Consider the following 17,025-nt stretch of genomic DNA (forward strand, 5'->3'; position numbering starts at 1 on the left):
GACAATTCACTTTCACAGTGCCTTTTGGAGCTCCTGATGTTGGGAGTCTAGTATATCAGATCTGGCACCACAGAGAACAGTTTGGATCTGCATGGTTTGGTAGTCAAGGTCTGCCCAGTAAAGGTGCTTAGCCTACTTCCACACACAGGGAGCACTGCTGCAGCTGAGCCCTGCATGCCTGAGTTCAGCCCTCTCTGCACTGAGTCTCCTAAAGTGGGAGTGCTGGACGAGGGTCTCCAAATCCAGAGTAAAATGCCGTGGACACCCCTCCCAGATGACAGGGCTGTTTTGTTCCCTGTGCACAGGAGCTGTAGGAGTTCCTGTAACTCAGTTTCCTCTCTGGAGAAGGCACACTGAGAACACTGCATACTGTGAGCAGGAAATGTTGTATTCTTTGCCTGACATGCAACAGGTATGTCAAAACCTCCGTTTTCCCCAAAGGGAAGGGGATGTAATTTCAGACCCTTGGTTAAAGAGTTACAAATATTTTGGGAAACATAAGTTGCTGCTAATTGATTCCCTGGGCCACTTGTTCCCAGTTTTGAAAGTACTGCTGGCATTAAAGATGAGGCAGGAAGCAGCCTGAGTTAATGGTCTCTGCCAGATTATTAGATTGTACCACACAGGTTGGGAAGGAGCAGCTGGAGAATAGGCAGAAAGAAAAGGAGAATTTGGTGTTAATAAGTATAGTTCTAGAAAAAGAGTTTCTTCTGATTTTTGTATGTAGCCAGGAACCTGAGCATATTGAAGTATCATTGGGTCAGGGTAGTCACACCACCCGAATACTTCTTCACAGCATTTTTTCATCCATCAGTAAAGAATTGTTGAATTATTTAAATAGCTGGTTAAGTAGATCTTTCTTACAAAAACAAAATATAAATGCTCATCAGTAAGTGATGGTCTTCACCCTCTGTAGAGGGTTTTTCTATAATCACTTGCTTCCATTGGGCTGGTTTTCATTGCTTTATTGTTTTAATTTCATGGTACTGCAAGTTCCTGGTTCACATTCTCTTTTGCTGCTCTCTAAGTGATGGACCCAACATTCAGGAAGGCAGCAGTATTTGTGCTTCTTTTTGTCTAGTTTTTTCTTCTCCTTCTCAAACTTCACTTTGTTCATAATCAAAGCCCATTAATGCATCCATCTTGTAGGAGACATTTTACTCTCTGTAGTTCAGCATTTAGTGAGTAAGATCTCCATTACAGTCATCATAACTTCTAAGTAGACCCAGAATCCTCAGATTGTTTTATGAAAAGGAGGTATATGTGTTTAACCCCTAAAGAAATCCTTTCCGGGTAAAACCAAATCCAGGCTAAAGCTAGATATGTGGGAGAAGCTTAACCCTTTTCACTGGGCTTGGAGAAGTAGTTGGTAACTGCTGCAGCTCTTTGACTTCCTTGTTCAGATTAAAAAGTAAATTAAAGAAGGAAGGGAATGAAAGAGCATTTCCTTACCAGGCAGTCACACAAGCTATTGTCTGTGAGCTCCCCACCCCCATCTCTTTCACCCAGGCACACACACATGCACACAAAAAGCCAGTTTTGTGTCCTTCTGAGCACACAGATGTTCCTCTTGGCATCCCTACAGTGGGGATAGGTTTTTTTGCAGGCGCAGAATGTGAGGCTTCTTTGTTGGAGATAAAGTGGTGCCTGTGGTGGGAACTGCTGCAGTGATGGGAAAGTATCGTAATGTATTGTTGGATTACTGTGTTTTTTTCCCCAGTAGAGACAGTACAGTAAAGTAGCTTTGTGGGCAGTGAATTGTTTGAGCCAAGCCTGGCCAATACTCTCTCCTTGGCAAGCAGTTGTACAAGGTATGGTTGGCATAGTTTGGACAATCACGGAGTTTGTCCTGGGCATGTGCAGTGGTTCTGCTGCTTTGAGAGGAAGTCTGACCAACCATGTTTGGTGAGCTAACAGAAGTGGTCTATCTGTGAAAGTAGAGCTGTTGTACTTTCAGCTCTTAATTTTTCAGTTGTATGAAGATCTGGTATGATACATGCCTTCTTCTAAATAATATTGAGGACATTAGTTTTAGGTTTTCTATATCATGGTTTTAAGAAACAGCTTAAAATTAGAAGCTAATAGCATTATGTGTTTGCCTGAATGAAGAGGATGTAGCCCTTTTAAATTTTTTCATGTGCTGCATCCTGTCAGAGAACATTGGTGCTTCTTTGGGCACAGTTGATGATGTTGCCAACCTGAAGCTCAGTGTAACTCTTCTGTTGTTGATGGTACCAAGCAAGAGAAACACAGGCCTGTCATCTGGGGTCTGGATTAAGATCTTTTTGTCCATATCATGTTATTTTTTATCTCTGTTCCTGAAATATTCACATATTTTCATGACTTTAACTTCTTCAGTTGCCAGTACCCACATAATAGATATGTTCTAGTGTGAAAGATTTGCCTGGGTAGATCCAGTTAAAAGAGTGTGCAGTTTAAGATTGAGAAAGTGAGATATGCCTAAGAAGGAGCTTTTAGATGAAAAATGTCTTGAAGAAGCTGCTTCTAGGGATAATTTGAAGGTGAGACTGTAGAGGAGAAAGTTACCATTCATTATTTCATTTATCAGTTTGGTCTTCTACTGACAGAAGCTCTATTCCTTCCTTTTTTTCCTCAAATATTTTTATTTATCTCTACTTTCCTCACTGTGGAGAAAGATTGATGAAAATAATGATTTACTTTTCTGTAGAGTTTCCATCTTCCCTCATCTAGAAAACAAGAAAAACAAAACCCAAAACATAACCTTGTTTGGTATGTTTTCTAAGTGTGTTGTGTTTAATGAGAACATATCAGTGTTTCTCTACTGACCAGAAGACAATATAACGGTTATAAAAGAAGGCATAAACCAAACAAGTAGATCAGGAAGATAGTTATTCTCCTTGTATGTCATCACAGCAGTTGTTGCAAGCTCATTTCCAAGTGTATTCCACATACTGGATGCAGTTCTGCTGTCAGGAATACACCTACTTTTTGCTATTTTTAAATAAGCTTTTTTCGTCCCCAAGGCCTATTTCTTGTTTGTCTCTCCAGTTTCCTTGATTTGCTTAGACTGTGCTTACTCAAGCTTTTCACTTTTTTTCACTCCACCTTTAAAAACTACAAGCATGCTCCTGCTTTTGCGTTAGTGTCTCCTAAACAGAATTCCCTTTGGAAACCTTTCCTACCCTTCTGCTACCTTGGTTTCAGGAGCCCAGGACTTGTTCTGCTGCTGTACCCAGCAGCACAGGTTCTTTCCTAGCTTTCCCTGGAGGTCCCTCCTGGTCTACTTTCAACTTGCAGTTGCCATTTTTGCCTGCATATCTCTTTTGATATAAACTGTACATTTTCTCCTTATTGCCTTCAAAATGAAATTTTCTGACATTCCTTCTAAATTCCTTTTGATAGTTATATTCAGTGATAGTCTGTATTTCCTTAACCTCAGGCATTATAACATTAGGTTAACCTTTGTCATTTCTAATACCTTTATAGTGTCCGGTAATACCTTGTTTCATGATATTTTGTACACTTTTCTCCTCCCTTTAGTATTTCTAAAAGCTGCCATGAGCAGTCTGAGCTCATCCCTGGCAGTGTTCAAGGCCAGGTTGGACAGAGCCTTGGGTGATATGGTTTAGTGTGGGTGTCCATGCCCATGGCAGGGGGGTTGGAACTTGATGATCTTCAGGTCCTCTCCAACCCAAACCATTCTATGATTCTATGACATATCATTAGTGCAATGGGTGAGCAGCTTGCTAGTTGAGCTGTCTCACTGTTGACTCCTTGCCTAGGCCCATGGTGTTCTTCATGGATATTCTCTGTATGTTTTCCTGTTTCGTGAAGCACATTTTTTTTTTAAATCTAAAATGCGCTTTTTGCACAACTTCCTCTCTCCAGACTCCAGTTAAGATCTCTTATTAGTTATTTTCAGCAGAAAGTGGAACCATCAAATACTGGGTTTACTCAGACAGGTGCACGGCATTCTGCAGAGAAGTGAGTCTTCCCCATGCTTCTGTGAAGCTTCCTTGCCAGCTTGTGAAAATCAAACTGACAACATCAAACCAGTTGTATTTTTAAGGCGCCACCGCCGATAAGATTTTCATGTTGCCTCTGAATAGGCTTTTATTAACTGTGAAAGCCATTTGAATGAATAATACAAGTGTTAGCTGACAAAGAAATGTTCCTGACCAAATCTGAGAATGTTGCTTTTACAGGAGTACCATGACCTCTTTTTTCATCAAAAACTCTGTTCACTATTAGTCTGTGTTGTTCATTCATAATATAAGTAGCTGAGATTGTTCTTAGGACACTCAGATTAAATGGGCACTAACAAGAAACTGAAACTTAGCGAAGTTTTACTTGACATATCTTAAAATGTTGGATAATGTTCTCTGCTATTTAAATGCAGGTGTGTATTCTAGATTTGCACACTCAGTGATGCTTCAGGGTGATTTGAGTGCACTGGAAATTGGTTTATAATCTGCTGTTACAGTGGTGCTTTTCCCCTGCAAGGTCCCATTTTATCATCTTTCAGCTTTGTTGATAGTGTTGATACTGTCAGATATTTTTAGCTAAAATCTTTGTTTACTTCTTCACTGTCTTGCAGTTGTCTGAGCAACCTGCATATGCTGCGTCTTCTAGACCAGCTGCCACTTAAATGTATTTTACCACTGGTGAACAGTAAGAGTGACTGAGCAAGCCAGTGGGCAGATATTACAGGCAGTGCTTTTGCGTAGGCACCAACAGCCAAGAGGAGAATTGGGGAAAGGAATGGGAAGAGAGGTTCAGGGAAGAGACTTATTTTTCAGCAGTCTTTTGGGAAGGAGCAGTACTCCATCAGCCTTAGTGGACTGATAAAGGAGAACTCCAGACCCTCTCGTCTTAGAGCCCCATCCAGTTCTTCCTCCTCTTCACTGAAGCCCACTCTCACCAACCCAGTATTCTCCATAGACTTCGCCCACATTCTCCAAAATTGTATTTCTCACCCTGTATCTCCTCCAGACCCCACTTTCAGTCTTTCTCTGGGATCCCAAACCATTAGTGCTCAGCCTTCCCCCATCTTTAGCACCTTTGCCATCTCTCCTGTTGGATTCACATGCAACTGAGAGTTCACGCATCTGCTTCAGCTGTTCAGCACCTCCATTTGCTGTCTGTGTGTGCCAGCCCTTACATTAGCATGGTTACCAGCACTCTCTGCCACTGGAATAGCTGTTTCAGCCACCTAACCCATCTTCTGCATCCAGCTCTCCTAAGAGAAGGATAAATCAAACTTAAGGTGATGATATAGTGTAAAGGCAAAGAAAAGACATGAACAGTACTCACCATCAGCACAGACGGGAACTTCAGAGTAGGATTAAAAGACGTGTCTACAAAAACCTGCTGACAGTATGGGAATTCTCCTAGTTTGCTGAAGTTTTTCCTGTGTGACAGCTTCTCCAAGCTGTACAAAGCTTGAGGGTTGAGCACTGGGGCTGGGCAAGTTTTTAAATTCATTGTCATTCTTCCCATAGGTACTGACATTACCCAGACAGCAAGGGGCAGAAACAGGCTGATTTGAATTTTGGTGATAACCCTGTGTGGATTATCAAAACCTGCTATTTTTAATCACATATATATGTATAAACTCCTTTATTATACATGAGCCCTGCCAGGATGGCTGGTGCAAGGGGACTGGAATCAGATGAGTGACAAGACTGAGAAGCACTGCAAGAAAAGAAGACAACTGAACTTAGTTGGTACTGGTGAAAGAAAAAACTGTGATGGGGTAAGAAACTGAAAGGAGAATGAGGTTGGCTGGGATGAGGATTGGTGAGGAGGCAGTAAGTAAGAGGGGACTAGAAAAAGTGTCTAACAGCTTTTCCTGGGGTAGAAAAAGAAAATTGGAAACAACTTGGGAAGAGATCTGAGGCAGCCGGTGAGAGGTCAGAGGAGAAGTTATGATTAGGGAAATGGAGTAAGTGGAGGAAGGGAGTAAGATTGAGACTATGTGTGTTAAAACTTGAACAATATTGTGTAAACTGTGTTTGAAATTTGGAGGGCTGAAGGTTTATGACTGTGTGCATGAAAAGCATTTCACTGAGAAACAGTCCCAGCATGGGAAAGGGAAGGGTCAGGAACTGCAATAGAGATCACTTATGGAAAGATGGACAGAAGAGTATAAACTAGAGCATGCTTCACATGAGTTTGATTGCTTTTTTTCTATTTTTCTTGTATCTTTTGAGCAGTTTGCCTAGCTTCTAGTGCATAAGCAGGAAGGGCTATGAGGGGTTTTTATATTTTCTAGTATAATGGCTATTTTTTAAAATATATTTAAGTATATAATCTTTATTTTTTAGCATTTTGTAATTACAAAGGAATATTTTTAACCAAAATAGTTCATTGCATAGTTTAAACAGCAGAAAAAATTATAACAATTAGGGCTAATGACTCAGATTTATTTTAGAGTCATGTTTCCTCTCAAAGGATATGTTTTACGTTATGGACTGCGAAAGCAACTGGCATGAATTACTGTATGATGACATAACTATATCTGATACAAGTTCTTAGATGACAGGAGCCACCTATTGCAAGTTTCATTTGTCAAAGCTTACCTTACCATGCCATAGAGAAAAGGTTATAGCATTCATCTTTGCGATATGAAGTCATTTTAAAATATAGATTATTCTCTGGATTCCTTCTATAAAAAAGGGAGCAATCCTGTCCCAAAAATCATAGTGAATGGAAATTGATTCTTGCAAAGACTAGAACAAAACTTAGCAAGATTTTTTTGGGTTGTTCTAGTAAATATTGGATACTTTGGGTTTAATTGATGGCAAGCACATTACTTTTTAGAAGTTTTTCACAACTGGGAAGTTCTGCTGAATCTGAATGTCTACACTGAAACTTCCATGTTTCATTCACCTACGTCTACACCACTATTGTTCTCCTGCCAACAGTGGAAACACAGGGAAGGGTGACAAGGTCCCTGAACTTGGGTCCGAAAGAATGAAGATGCCGGGGCTTCACCAGTATGTATGCTTGCTTTGTAAGCTCCAGTTGGCCAGGAGTGTATTCAAGGCTTCAGGGTGTTTTTGACATCAGGATCCAGCTAATATCCTCAATCTCGTTCTGGTATTCATTTCACATTTTTGCTTTAGCAGTGGTCAGAGCAAAGTGGGACTTGGCTTTAGTGCACAGAGCATCTGTTGGTTTAAAGGGTGCTTGGACTAGGCTCTACTTACACACTCTCGCTCAAAAACACAAGGTGACAATGACTGTTGTTTAAGCTGATGGTTTCACATACACTTACAGCATTCTGCTAAATGCTTCCAAGGATATCCAGCAGAGTATCTAGATCTCTGCTTGTATCTAGCAGAGTATGTAGCCTTTTTCCTTATAAAAGGATGGCTTTGACACAAGGAGCAGAAATATTTTGAAAAATTATTAAGTGGGTGTCCGAAATGGTAGGTTTTCAGAACAAATAAGAGCATGTTTCTTGCGTAGTTCATGGAAGGAGGAAAACAAATTGAGCAGGAAACAAATACAGCTGAAGTGGCAATGGGTTGATGAGTCCCAAGAAGAAAGATTGCATTTTCTGGCAGAATATAACCAGCAACCTTGGAGCATTTTTTGTGAAGTGTTTGATTGCAGAGAACAGAGATGCTTTGAAAATCCTATTTTAAGCATCCATTCTTTATTTGACTGACAGGGTGCAGTGGTAATAAATAATGGATGAATAAAATTTAAGCCAGAAGGGGACCTTCAGGTTGTCTCTCAAGACTTCACTGTATCACGAGACATGACATTTCGGCAGGTTATCCTGAACTGAACTAACACATCTGTTTTCACATCTCTTTAGCCAAAGCCATCAGTGGCTGAAAAGTCTCCGTGCTTGGAGTTTTTTTTCTAGTAGTTTGTCAATATTATTGGCAAAATCATGATTCCCATTTGCATCTGTTGAACTTCCCTTTCCTGCCATTACATGCTTTTCCCACACAGATTTAAGCACCTTTTAATACCAGTATTTTCTTTCTGTAAAGATCTGGACAGCTCAATCTTTCTAATAACAGATCAAGATATTTACATGGTTATTCACTTCTGTGCATGTTCTTTGTCCTCTCTTTAATAGCCTTTAAAGAAAGTTAGGCAGTGAGGTACTACACAGTCTCCTGGTATCCCTCCTACATTCCATCTTCTGCTCTGTGTTGAATTCATGTTACCTTTCTACTGCCACTTTCTGCCCTCCTGCTTGTACAAACAAAGCTAGGATTGGGGTATTTTCCCCAGCATTGCCTCAGAGCTTATACTGAGGGATGTATGTGTGTTATGACTGCTTTATCAAGCTTCTGGAAGCAGGATCACCATCCCTCCATCACTATTATGTGCAATGTGAACCTCTGCTGGAAAAACCTGCTTCAGCAAGATGTAGATGGCTATACAGAACTACGCTGCCTTCAACTTGACAGCAGTCTGCTAATCTCATCCATGTTTCTTCTGAACAAGAATTTTATGTATACTGGCAACCAGTTGCTGGGAAGCGGTGAGCTCCTTCCCTGTAGAGCAGTAGAGGGTGACCTACACAAAATCATACAGATCTGTGCCAGGACAGCTCCTTAAGCCAGCTGTGTGGCCTTCCTTGGCTGAGGAAGTTGAGACCAATGTGGACTTGGGGAGTATCTTTGAATGGTTCAAGACATTTTTGAGAAACAAGATGGATTGTTCTGCACACAGCTTCGTTCCATCCCAGCTGCACTGCTTTGCAATTGGTGGTGGGCTTGCTTCTGGGGATATATCACAGTATCAGTACTCCTGACGGGGAGCTATAGGGTGATTTTGAGTAAAATGGTGAACAAAATATGTGGAGAAAAAGTGATGGCCAAATTTATTTCATTACCTTTCTTACTGTGGTATTTTTTCTGAGGCTGATAATATGATGTCTTCCACATTAAAAAAAAAAAGAAAGAAAAAGAAACAATTAGGAATCTTGTAAACTCTTCTGTTCTGGACTCTGGTAAGGCACTGAAACAAAACCTCTTGAATAATAGATCTGAAAAGCATCTTGAAATTCTCACACTACAAAACTGAAGGACATCAAGACCTCTCATGGCATTCTCTGAGAGTACCATGGCTCACCTCTAACCCTGTGTGTGGAGTGATTTATATTAATCTATGTTGTATTGGAGATAATCCAGGAATTCCTATTGCAGTTTTTAAAAGCCATCACTAGAATGTGTTGGGAGATGTTAAAAAATAATGATGCAAAATATGTAAAAAAATTAAATTCTCTAAATGACACCCTCTGGATAGGAATTAGAACCCAGGTTTAATAGTTGCCTTTATACTCCATTCAGAAATGCATGTTTATGTGGTATGGGAGAGATGGCACAGGAGAGTCAACAGTGGGTGTGCGTGGTCGAGTCAGCCCTAGCTAGTTGATTCAGCTCTGCAATGCAAAGGTTATCATTCCAAAATGGGGCAATGGAAACCGAAAATCAGTAGCAAAAGAGAGGGAATATAAGATAAAATATTCTATTTTTCTCAAAATATCAGTCCTGTGGTTTTATAGTATGAAATAAAGGGTATCTGTAAATGCATGTGTGGGAAATACTGGTCAAGACCTGGTGAGACACCACCATTTCTGTAATTGCGCTGTTATTTTTGTAGCATTGTTTCCAAGAATAGAAGGTTTGTTGCTTTAAATTTTAAACTAATAACTTGAGTAGTTTTAATAGAAAAAGGACTGCTTGCTAGGTTGTGATTACATGCGGTTTTAAATATTGGATAGTTTAACAAAATGCCTTAAAGTCTACACCTAAAATTTAGAGTTTGAATTAAGTCTGTACTGCCATGTAGTAATGAGGATTCTTCTTCTTCATGTGAAATTACACACCTGCAAAACTACTGCCCCATTTTCTTGGTAGCAAATGGTATAATTAGGATCAAAACTCCACTTTTAGTTATAGCCTCCTTATTTTTACATGCTTATTGCTTTCCAAGTTAACTCCCTTTGTAAACCTTTCTCTGTAGCTTGAAATGACTTTTAAATTAAAAAAAAAAAAAAAGAGAACATTTCCCCTCCAGCATTCTTGAAAATTAGCAAGAGCTGAAATCCATCATTCCATGTACTCCCATCCAATTTTATTAGGTAAAAATATTGAGGGTGGGAGTGTTGTTTATTCATGTATTCTACAGGGATGTAGTAAATTTTCTTTTTAAAAATTGAAAGTTTGCAATCTTGATTGAAGAGTTTTGGGGTTTTCCTTTAATTTATCATGAATGTTTTCAGAGATTTAGAGCTTCAGTGCAAGAGTAAAAGGATTAGCATAGAGACCAGAATACAAGAAAAGGGGTAGAGTCAGTCAGAAGGAAGCTTCCATGTTACTTCAGTTTGGAAGTAAATGCTGTGCTGTTCATGTGTGTTTAGCAAAGAGAAGACCTACTTGATGTCCCTGCCCATGGCAGGGGGCTTGGAACTGATTGATCTTGAGGTCCTTTCCAATCCTAACTATTCTATGATTCTATGTAAATTAAGATACAGCAGTTTGCGTGCAGGTAAAATACCCTAGTTTTAATGCAATAAGAGGGCCTAAACTTTAATTTTTGTATTTGCTTTTAAAGTTTCTTTAAGCAGCATTAACAAGGCTGTGCTGTATGCTTCCTCTGTGTTCTTGCATACTGTATTATATTGGCAGTGCATGGCTGTACAGACTTACAGTTCAAATAAGAAGAGGTTTCATCTTGCTTCTTTTCAAATTCTTTTCCATGACAGTCCAAAAATGGCAAACAGCACTGAAGTAACTTAAAGTCATGTCGTAGAAGCAGATGTTTGAGGCAAGACACACCTGCACCCAATACTTTGCCCACTCCAAAAGAGATGGAGAAAAGCCTGCAAGCATTCATTCAAGCTAGAGAAAGCTTTTTGGAGCCCATTGATTCTTGGCTGAAGTTCAGGTGAAGGTTTCTGGTGGGTGCTTTAGTTGGTGCTCCATTGACATGGTCCTGAGATGGGGTCATGGCTCAGCAACAGCAGCTGGTGGATTCTCCCCTCTGGAGCTGGGTGTTAGGCAGAATCCTTCCATGCAAAACTGGTGTTCCCAAGGGGTTAAAACTGGTAGCTGTTGTAAATAAATTTTATAGAAGTGGAGAAACCTTTGGCTCTACTTGTAAAATAATTATTTTAAGTTCTGTATATAGAATATACAGGTAATTCCTATGTCTTCGCTTATATATGCAACTAAACTTCCTTAGTCTACTTCAGACTGAATTCAATACTTCTGCCTAGCAATAGGAAGTGGTAGGAGGAAAATGCGTGCAACCCTGACAAGCACAGTACTTGGTGATTAGGTGAAGGTTAATGGTTCCTGATGATGGTCATGAGATAGGGTGATCTTGAATATCAGCATTGTTTCTTAAAAATAAATGGACTAAATGGAGTAAATGGTTTCTTTCCTTTTTCACTGGTGTCCTGTGTCTCCAAGAACACTGTTCCTGAGAGTCATAAAATGCCTGCTTTGTTCCTGGGTCCTGTTTCAAGCTTCTGCTTTAACCATAGGATAGTTTTATCTGGTTTAAGGATAAATAACGTCATGGATAGAATATGCTTACTATGCATAAAGCAACCTATCATTGCCTCTTGCTCTAAATGTGGTGGAGAGACCACCACTGCATGTTGTCTTTGTTTCTACTTTTTCTGCATCTTCCACTTCTCATTTATTCTAAAGTGTGTTGGCTGTAGGGAACATCTGTCACAAACCCTAATGTTTATATTCATACAAATTGGCAGTTGTGTCAGCTCCTTAAAGTGATGTTCTTCAGGATCTCTTTGTAAGCAGATGTGCTGTGACTGGAAAACCTTCTTTAATAATTGAGTTAAGTACAATTAAAGAATTGTTGGAATCTGTTTGAGTTGCTGAAGCAGCATTGAAGATTGTGGGGGTTTTATGAAAATTCAGTTGGTTGAATTTTGCATTACAAATATGTGCTGAAGTCGTGTCTGGAAATCTGAGCAGTCTTCGTAATGCTAAAATGGGGGAGTTGCATTTAAGATTATTAATTCATTATTAAATTAGATGTGTTAATCATGAGAAGTACAGTTTCTTCACGTATTTTCTTCATGGATTTTCCTGGTTCTAAATACCACTTTGAAAGGCTTGATTGGAAAATAAGGTTTCACCTGTTCACTTGCCAGACACCACTGTAGTCTAGCAACCACTGCAAAAGGAGCTGTTGGATGATGAAAGTAGAATTTTGTATTTCAGTTACAAAGATGGAGCTCAGTTGTCTCTCCCATACTGTGCTGTCAAATAGAGAATTTCTAATTGAATTTAAACTTTGTTCAGTTCAGTCTTTTGCAGAAAGGTTGTTGAACCCTGGAGCTGTTTTTCAAACTAGTCTCCTGCCTTAGGTAACTGGTGAGCTGTTTCTCTAGGAGGAAGGAGAGGAGAAAAAGGCAAAGGGATCATAGAACCATAGAACAGTTAGGGTTAGAAAGGACCTTAAGATCATCTAGTTCCAACCCCCCTGCCATGGGCAGGGACACCTCACACTAAACCATATCACCCAAGGCTTCATCCAACCTGGTCTTGAACACCACCGGAGATGGAGCATTCACAACCTCCCTGGGCAACCCATTCCAGTGCCTCACCACCCTAACAGGAAAGAATTTCTTCCTTATATCCAATCTAAACTTCTGCTGTTTAAGTTTCAACCCATTACCCCTTGTCCTATCACTACAGTCCCTAATGAATAGTCCCTCTCCAGCATCCCTGTAGGCCCCCTTCAGATACTGGAAGGCTGCTATGAGGTCTCTATGCAGCCTTCTCTTCTCCAGGCTGAATAGACCCAACTTTCTCAGCCTCTCTTCATATGGGAGGTGCTTCAGTCCCCTGATCATCCTCATGGCCCTCCTCTGGACTTGTTCTAACAGTTCGATGTCCTTTTGATGTTGAGGGCACCAGAACTGCACACAATACTCCAAGTGAGGTCTCACGAGAGCAGAGTAGAGGGGCAGGATCACCTCCTTTGACCTGCTGGTCACGCTTCTTTTGATGCAGCCCAGAATATGGTTGGCAAGAAGCTAGCAGAGGATGGTTTCAATCCATCGACCTCTGGGTTATGGGCCCAGCACGCTTCCGCTGCGCCTCCCCATTCCATCCCATCCCATCCCCATCCCATCCTGTCCCATCCCCATCCCCATCCCATTTGTCACAGAACCACTAGGTTTAGTATTAAGTTCTATTAGGTTAAAATTGTTTCCATCTTGTAAAAATAGCATAGAATGTTGTAGTTCACAGGTATGTGTTCAGTGTCACTCAAGCTTTAACATTTTATGCAGTCTTTTCAGTGATGTTTTTTTTACCTCTTCTGTGGCTTTACTTTGTATACAGTTTCCTGCATTTCTACACTATTTGCCCACAGTGTTTTCAGTGCTTTTTGTCACCAGCTTTATCATTTAATCCCTCTTTCATATCTTCCCAAGCATGCTTTTTTCTCATTATAGTGTGTCTGCTCCCTCTTTTCTGTTTCCACAGATCATTCTGCCTCTCAGATTTCCTCTTGTTCCTCTTATTTTGCTTTCTCGCAAACTGTAACCTTTCTTTAAAAAAAATTGTCTTTTCTCATGCTTCATCCACTTCTCACACTCATCAATAAAGGCACAAAAGGCAGGTTATTTATACCGAAGGTAGTATTCGGGATCATGATAACTTTATGGTTGGATCCAAAGGCAAGCCATCTATCCAGCATCTGTCAGTAAGGTAAAGGCTTTGTTCATGCTAGGTAATTTTCTGGACATTTCTCCCATATATCCAAATGACTAAAACCACAAGTATCTTCACGTAAGGTTCTTCAGTGAGCAATTTTCCTCTTCATTCCCCTTCTTATCTCAAAACATCCTGACTTCTCTGGGGTACTGTCTATTTTCAATAAGCCTAACAAATCTGGGAAGATGCTGCCTATTTTTAAGGTCTTATGCATTATCTTTTGTTTTACTCTTGTCTTACTCCTTTGAAATGTTGCACATTAGCTTCTGTGAATAACTGTCATCTCTTGTGGAACTCTTCCATTTGAATGTAAATATTTCACAGAGAAAGGGGCAGAATTGATCCTCTCCAGCTATCCAGGTAACAATCAGACATAACCTGGTGTCTGTCTCTGGTAGCTGTGCCGTACTCTTCACTGCAACAGTGATTACTTGCATTTTGGAGAGATGAAGGGCTTCACTTTTATGTTTTTAAGGAAATATGCAATATTTCCACTGTGTTGCTTCATGCAGATCATCACAGGATTCATTGGGATGAATGTCAGTAGAAACCTTGCTAGGCAGAGCATCCTGTGTAGTTACTTGTTCTGAGTGGAGATATCAAGGGATCTTCTTTTGCAGTTTGTAACAACACCAAGTATATTACCCAGGATTAACCAAGAGCCACAAGAAATTAATGTAAGATAGAACTGACAGAAAATGGAGGAAAAAAAAAAGATAAGTGCAAGTCCAGGGTCTTTTTCTGTAAGATGTTTAGTTCTCCAAAAGGATCTTGGTTTGATATGCAAGTTGAAACCTGGTTCAGTTTTGCTCCATGCTAGCAATCAGTTGTCAGGCAGTAAAGATTGTCTGCCCAAGCTGAACGTGAAAATGGGCAAGGTGGAAATCTGTGTGGCCAGACTGGTAACTGGAGGATGTTTCAAACTGTATCTTTCTTTTGCTCAAGGTGGCTAAGTTTGATTCATCTTCTACTCTTTATGCTTTGACTAGAAAAGAAAACAAAAGTATGGCTTGAACTTTAAAAAGAAGAATAATTTTCATTTTCATCGCTGGACTTTGATCAGTAGCTATTCAGGTACATTATAAAGATTCCAGTATTTCAGAAATCCTTACTAATTTGGCAGGACCATCTTGAAACGCATTTTTAAAGCATGTTGAACACTTGCATCTTGTGACTTAAAAGGAAAAAGAAAGAAAATGTAAACCAATAAAACACGACCTCTTAGGCAGAATGGCTTGTTACAGTAGTTGTGGGGTTTCTTTTTAATTATATGTAATAAAAACTTGCAGGTTATACCACTCTTTGGAGAAGGGGATAAGACAAGAAAAGCTTCCTTGCCTAAGGCCCAGAGTTGGAAATATAAACCATAGTTAGCTGGCATTATACTTTTTGATAATAGCAACGTCACCAGTGATCTAATGATGACTTGTCCTCCCTTTTAATGGTATGTTGTCCTGCAAATAATGTGTGCATGGTAGCAGATGATACAGTAAAATATTTTAATGGAAGAGACAATTTCCTGTATAATAAACTGCTTCTCTATAAAGCCTGCATTCTATCAAAAGGGTCTGGTGCTATCTGCTCTTCTATGGGCAGGATTGTACCAACAAGAGACTGGCTCTGTGATGTTCCAGAGAGTGTCCCAGCAGTTTTAGTGCTGATGTATTACAACCATTTTGGACTTCTGTTTCAGCACTTTGTTTTCTGTGGGGTTGCTACTTCAGTCTGCTGAGAGGAGAACAGCCTTAGGAGATGCAAGACCGTAGCTTAACAAAACTTACCTTGTTCCCCCCTCCTCTTTTCTTCACAGAAAATATCGGAGAGGAACTCGAGTACGCCTGAGACTGGTGGATCTTGAACTCACATCTAGGTTCTTGGGTGCAACAACTGATACAACCTTGCTGGAAGCTGATGCAGTGCTTTTAGGGCTTGTTGAAGGCAAGCAAACAAAATAAAAGCAGAGTAAATTTCATGTAAATAAATGCATTTGTGCTTTATATCAAATTGTACAGGTGAAATGTTTCCTCAGGAATTACATGAAAGTTTCTGTCAGGTTGGATATGTAAATAATGAGATCAATAAAAGACAATAAGCACATTGCACCTGATTCTTGCTCCTCCATATTTATTCACTCATCTTTTTAGGTCTTTGCCTTTAGATATAAATTAAGGTTAATTCAGGTAATATTAGTCGAATGTTTGCATATTCTTATATAAAGAATTCCAGAGTTTTTCTATCCCAAAGGAATGTTGATTGTACTCCCATGCAGGAAGTCCAAAGCTACGATCATGGAGCTCCTTCAAGTACTGTGTTTCAAACAGAACAACATCAGGGTTGCAATGCAGAATGTTTACTGCAGATATTGGGTTTAATCTCTGTTATAATACATTGTGCGTTTATCTCCATCTGCATGAAGAACTAGAGATTATTTTTTTGCTTTAATTGGAGCTCTCATGTGTAATGCATGTTAATAAATTTTCTCTGGTTATCAATATAAAGAAACTATTTCAATGTAGTAGGCTAAGTGTAGGTCTTAGGTTTTTGTAAATATATTTAAGATAAATATAATAGGTGTTCGAACACACAACCAGAGTCATGCTATAGTGTTTCCTGTATCTTTTTGGAGCATTTGCCATCAGAGCATTTCTTTTGATTTCTGGTATATCTAAATCTGAATTCTGCAGTCATTTGCCATCTGCTTAGTCCCTGGCAGTGTGCTGAGGTTAAGTGAAATTTGCTATTTATATCACCAAACAACAAAAGAAAGCCTGTTTAATCTTGAAATACTTTTCCGAAATGTTGGAATGAGATAGGCTAAGGTGGTGTGCCATGTTGGTCTGCAGTGAGTGTCCAGTGACAATATGTTTTTTGCTGTATGTACTAATTCAGCAACATGAACACTGGCTTAAGCGTGTATTATTCAAATCCACCACAGCCTTTCTCCTGGAGCTGGCCACATGAGCAGGGATGGGGACACTGAAAGGTGGTACAGCTCCTTCTGCCTCTCATTACTTGAGTATATTGGTATTTCAGTCACATGAGGGAAGAGGAGATAAGGGGTCCCTAAACAATCAGGGTATCAGGTAGCCAGCTTCAGGCTGCCATAGCTCATGTGCCCCTTTTCTTGCCTGCATCTGACACATACTTGGATGAGATGGGATCAGAGCAGAAAATGGGAGCAATTCTGTTAGATTGCAGCTGGCCTGTGGGTCAGATTGCCACCCAAACTGCAAGTCTTCATATGGCTCAACAAAAGTAATTTAGAACGGGACACAAAATCTTTAATCTGTTTAGAGGTCTTTTCCAAAAACAT

The 17,025-nt window shown here is 39.9% G+C and overlaps 1 protein-coding gene across 1 annotated transcript in view; it reads left to right on the plus strand.

Moving 5' to 3' along the window:
* Positions 1-15,819, plus strand: part of MRPS28 (mitochondrial ribosomal protein S28) — a 78,011-nt gene extending 62,192 nt beyond the window's left edge. The window contains exon 3 of the mRNA XM_034062756.1: positions 15,523-15,819. Coding sequence (XP_033918647.1) covers positions 15,523-15,667 — 145 coding nt within the window. The 3' untranslated portion in view covers positions 15,668-15,819. The remainder of the gene's footprint in view (positions 1-15,522) is intronic.
* The last annotated feature ends 1,206 nt before the right edge of the window (positions 15,820-17,025 follow it).

This window comes from Melopsittacus undulatus, chromosome 1 (assembly GCF_012275295.1).
Source record: "Melopsittacus undulatus isolate bMelUnd1 chromosome 1, bMelUnd1.mat.Z, whole genome shotgun sequence".
NCBI classification, from domain to species: domain Eukaryota; kingdom Metazoa; phylum Chordata; class Aves; order Psittaciformes; family Psittaculidae; genus Melopsittacus; species Melopsittacus undulatus.